The sequence below is a fragment of the Epinephelus moara genome, chromosome 18 (assembly GCF_006386435.1).
Source record: "Epinephelus moara isolate mb chromosome 18, YSFRI_EMoa_1.0, whole genome shotgun sequence".
In the NCBI taxonomy this organism is placed as follows: domain Eukaryota; kingdom Metazoa; phylum Chordata; class Actinopteri; order Perciformes; family Serranidae; genus Epinephelus; species Epinephelus moara.
In genome coordinates this window covers 36417892-36422455 of record NC_065523.1, presented here as the reverse complement: position 1 = coordinate 36422455, position 4564 = coordinate 36417892, and the positions used below count along the sequence as shown (strand labels likewise).

The 4564-nt window shown below is 42.0% G+C and overlaps 1 protein-coding gene across 2 annotated transcripts in view; it reads left to right on the top strand.

Moving 5' to 3' along the window:
- The window catches only part of LOC126405304 (E3 ubiquitin-protein ligase SMURF2), an 85471-nt gene extending 81331 nt beyond the window's left edge, over nucleotides 1-4140 (top strand). For both annotated transcript variants that reach the window (XM_050068974.1, XM_050068976.1), the window contains exon 19: nucleotides 339-4140. In XM_050068974.1, the coding sequence (XP_049924931.1) occupies nucleotides 339-438 (100 nt within the window). In that variant the 3' untranslated portion in view covers nucleotides 439-4140. The remainder of the gene's footprint in view (nucleotides 1-338) is intronic.
- Nucleotides 4141-4564: the final 424 nt, after the last annotated feature.

Here is a 4564-nt window from a genome sequence, read left to right as displayed (position 1 = left end):
CTTGCAAGTGTACTCTTCTTCAACGTTTGCTTTACTTCCTGGATTTTTCCCACATGGAAATTCTGACCAATCAAGAGCAGCTTTTCTCCCCCAGGCATTTGATCTGGTCCTCTTGTAAATGCTGCCGTGAGAACACGAACCAACTCTAGGCAATTATACAACTTTGGAACAACCAATTTGGTATTTGCCTCACCAACCTTATTGGGAACAACTGAAAAAAAAACGCTGGTGCTCAGAAAAAAAATGTTTTACAGACACTCACTCTCATGCTCTCATGTTGTCATTAAGATAGTCTTTAAAATACTACTTTAAAATCTGTTCTCCCTTCTGTTTCCCAGTTTCAACCGGATTGACATTCCTCCCTACGAGCACTATGACAAACTGTACGACAAGCTGCTCACCGCCATCGAGGAGACGTGCGGCTTTGCTGTGGAGTGAGTCACTGCTGCAGGCAGAGCTCCGCGACAACCAGAAGCAACATGGTTTGGCCATGATGAGCCTCCCCCCTGCAAATCAACCCACTCAGACGGGGGTCATCCACGGTTGCTTCACCCAGGGACGCCCATACTTCCCGGGGACATGTGGCCAAGCTAAAGGACGGTGGGCAAAGAAGACCAGACAATGTCATCTGACTCTGGGTGTTTTTTTTAGACCCTCCAGCCCTCCTTTATGTCTTTTTTTATCATTGAAAAGGATCTCTTCAGCTGCTAATAACTCAGACTATTTACTAACTTGTGGAACCTGCAGAAGTTGCTGGCTCTTCCCTTTTTTTCTAAGTTCATTTTAGCATTTTAAAAAATAGACTGTATTCCATGTAGCAATGCTCCATCTTACCAAGCAGAACACAAGGTCAGTCCACTCTGAAACCACATTAACAAGACTGGTTTGTTTGCTAGAGCACAGGGTTATTAATGGTTACCGCAACCACTCGGAAACACTAAATTTGGATGCAGAGTGTGCATGACTCGGGCTGTTTGGTGCCTCTGAGCGATCACATTTGGGCTATCAGTAATGCCAAGGCTGGAAATCGGGGATGTGTGCGGAGGAGATGGCGAGACTAGAGACTGAATTAGGCCGAGCCCGACTGTTTACAACCCTCTCCAAAGACGGCAGCAGGGACCTCTGCTCCCGAGGCGCTGCCCAGCAAGTAGCGCTGCATCCCCACAAACCTATTCCACACGTCTGACAGCTAGTTTTGTTTGAAAATGAATGAAATGTGTTATTTTTATATAACAGGGAAAATTGAAAAATAAACAATAAAATTCTATATAATATATATAATTTATTGCTGTTATATTTCAGAAACCCCTATCCATTGTTTCAGAAACACAAGATCTTTTAAATGTTAAGTGTTACTGTTTAAATTATAGAAGACAATTTGTGAAAACAGAACTAAGCTTGACTGAATTTCACTTACGAATGCTGTGGTTTATTTCCTGACATGACCTCTCTCACACTGTACGAGGAGAGGAATGTCTCAAAGAGCAAAAAAATCTCAAACACACAATGTCCTCTGAGTGCCATAATCATTTTTGAATGAATGACTCTTTGCTAATATCGAGCGGACCCTTTAAATTCTACTGATTTCATCCTGGAGCTACACGTGGTGGCGTCTCCCGACCCTTTTTATAACACTTTGTCATTTGTAGCTGGGCTATATTAATGTCACTAGCTTGAAACCGACCATTGATTTCTGATGGTATTCTGTTGAGAAGAGTCCAAAGTCCATCTTTATTGTGATGCCTCCACATTGTTGTTGTTGAAAAAAGAAAAAACCTCGACTACCTTCTAGCCATGTGGTGCTAAAATAACATTAACGTTTGTCTTATATTGGCAACCTTACTCATTGACATACTACTGCTTAAAGTGCACACTACACGACTCATGCTCGTACCTGTCTGTGGCCACAAAATGTTTCCAAGTGATCAATAGCTCTGGCTAGCCACATTCTCAGGAGATGTCATATGTAGTTTGTAACGTCCTTTGATTTGACGACTGATGAGAAACGAATTCTGAACGCTTGTTTTGATTTCCTGAATGTTTAAGTTTGGTATTTTTCACCTGGACAATATTTTCCTGTGTTTTTGTGTGTGAGACACAGCTTCTCTGTGTTCATGTCGTCCATATTTCTGCATGTTTTCTGAAAGATTCAGACGAAATGGAGCAGTACGTCATCAAGAAAAAGAACAGATACAGATAATTGTGTACTCGCTCATCCCTACTAAGTCAGTGACAAAAACAAACTTTAAGTGGACGTACATTGATGGTGAGTTCATGCCCAGAGTGGACACATTGCTGCTGCAGCCGTTTCACTCAATACTTCACCAGAAATTGTTGTTCCCCGTTTCCACCAAACACTTTCAGTATGGTACCTTTGGGACCAACAGTAACCCTTCAGACATGGTACCTAGACCCTAGTGTTTCCACCACAGACAGTGCTCTTAAATGTGGGCGGGGTTGTTGTCACTCACTGCTCCGTCCAGCACTCACTGTATTTCCTCCTTTATCAGTCTGCACCTGGTTTATCGTCCACAGAACGAGGCTGCACGCCCACATTTTCAGAACAAAATAGAACAGGCTGCAGTGAGAGTCTCTCTCCATGGGATATTTAAAAATAGCAGCTTTGTGCATTTAGTCCTTCTCAGGCAAGCTCAGGGGTTTAGTGTTGCTGTAGCCCACAGGAAGTGAGGATTAGAATATATGACCTTCACATAATCCGCTCCAAATTAATCTATATTTTTAAAGTCATTACTAAAAGTGTGTGTCATATAAAAACTAAAGTGATGGTCAAAGTTGTCACAGTGAAATTTAAGGTGTGCTGATGGATTCACGTCATCAACTCATGCATTGAGTAACATTACAAGTTAACGTTCCACCTTAAAAGTTGCCGGCAGTCGGCCCAGTGAATGAAGTTATTTTTTCTCAGACTCCAGCTGCTGTGAGAGGCAGCAAAACATCCTTTCATTTTATAGTTACAGTTTACTAATAAAACTCTCCACAGTATGAACAGTGGTTACATGAGCCTCAAAACCAGACACAACTCAGCCCTGAGCAGAGTGACCGTCCTCTACTGACCAATCAGACTGCAGTGTTCACAGCTCCACCTTTTAGTACCAGATCTGTGTGCTAGGTACCCCAACAGAGGGGGGACCAAACATGGGGACGGTACAGAACGGTTCTGTTGGTACCATCCACAACTTTTCACTGTGGAACAGAAAAACTGAACTAAACCATACCGCTCGGTGGAAACGGGGCTTCAAACATAAAAACATGGGAACATAAAGTCCAGGTTGAAGAATACTGAACTTTCCCTTTAAGGGTTTTAAAGTCTTGTTGTTTAAATTGCTTCGCCCACAGCAGACCATAAACACACAGTAACCGTTGCATGTGTCCATCTGTGTTTTTAGTTGAAAGGGAACTGAGTGAGATGAACCTGATTTAGCCTGCGACACAGTGACGTTTTTATTCAGAGAAAGGGGGGGTTTGTTTTCTACGATTTAAAAATGAAATTCTTGAATGTTTTCAAAAGATGCTGCCTGTCTAGCAATCTCTACGACCGTGGACTGTTCTTAACATTTGCATACACACAGAAAAAAAAAATGAACTGTTCATTTTCATTCTTTTATGTGGACAAGTGTATGCAAAGTGAAGTGTCCTCAGATGGTGCTTTGTACAGTAATAAGATATTGTTCATATATGTGGATCAAACGACCTGTAATTTATCTTTAACTTAAGTAGAAAAATGAAAAGAGGAATTGCACACAAACAGAAGGAGGTCGCCGTGTGTGTTGAATGGTGACTTCTCTAACGGATATTCATTCGCCTTTAAGTCCAGTGCACAAGCTGATGGCCCTACTGTCTGTTCCTACACTACACCGCTCAGCATCGCCCCCTAGCTGCCTCTCATTCAACAACTTTTTATTTTAAAAAGTCAGAGTTGAGAGAAGCCGCTCTTGTTTTTTTGTTCTGTTTTTTTTTTTTTTTTTTTTAATAGCATGATCCACTAGCAGGACTATATCTCTCATAGCTGACTGATGCAATTTGATGTATGTTAACACTATCATTTTGTAAGAGTATTTTATTTTTGTGTGTAATTAGTTCTAATTAAACTTGCCTTTGTCTAACAATGTAAGGCCTTGTACAAACATATGTCCTGTGCTTTTTCCTTTTATCTGAATTATTGCTTATTTACATTAAAGGAGTGCTTTAAAGGGAGAGTTCAGATCTTTTGAAGTGGGGCCATATGAAGGTATTTATCCAGAGTCAGTAAAGCCCCTTTTACACTGCCAGATTTTCCACAAATGTTGGGCCGTTTTGCCGGCAAGCTGCGAGCGTTTAGACACACAGAGCCGGATTGGTGAGTTGATCTGAGGTGCCCAGACTTGTGGGAGGAGGTGTTGATGACGCCGCACGTGCGACCCACTGGCGGTGGATAAACAGGAAACAGCTGATAGCAGGAATTAGCGAGCAGCTAGTAGCAAGAGGGAAACACAAACCTGACAGACACTGTAAAGATGAGTGACTGGGGAGACAAGGAATTGCGCGCCCTCCTTGTCCTCGCAAA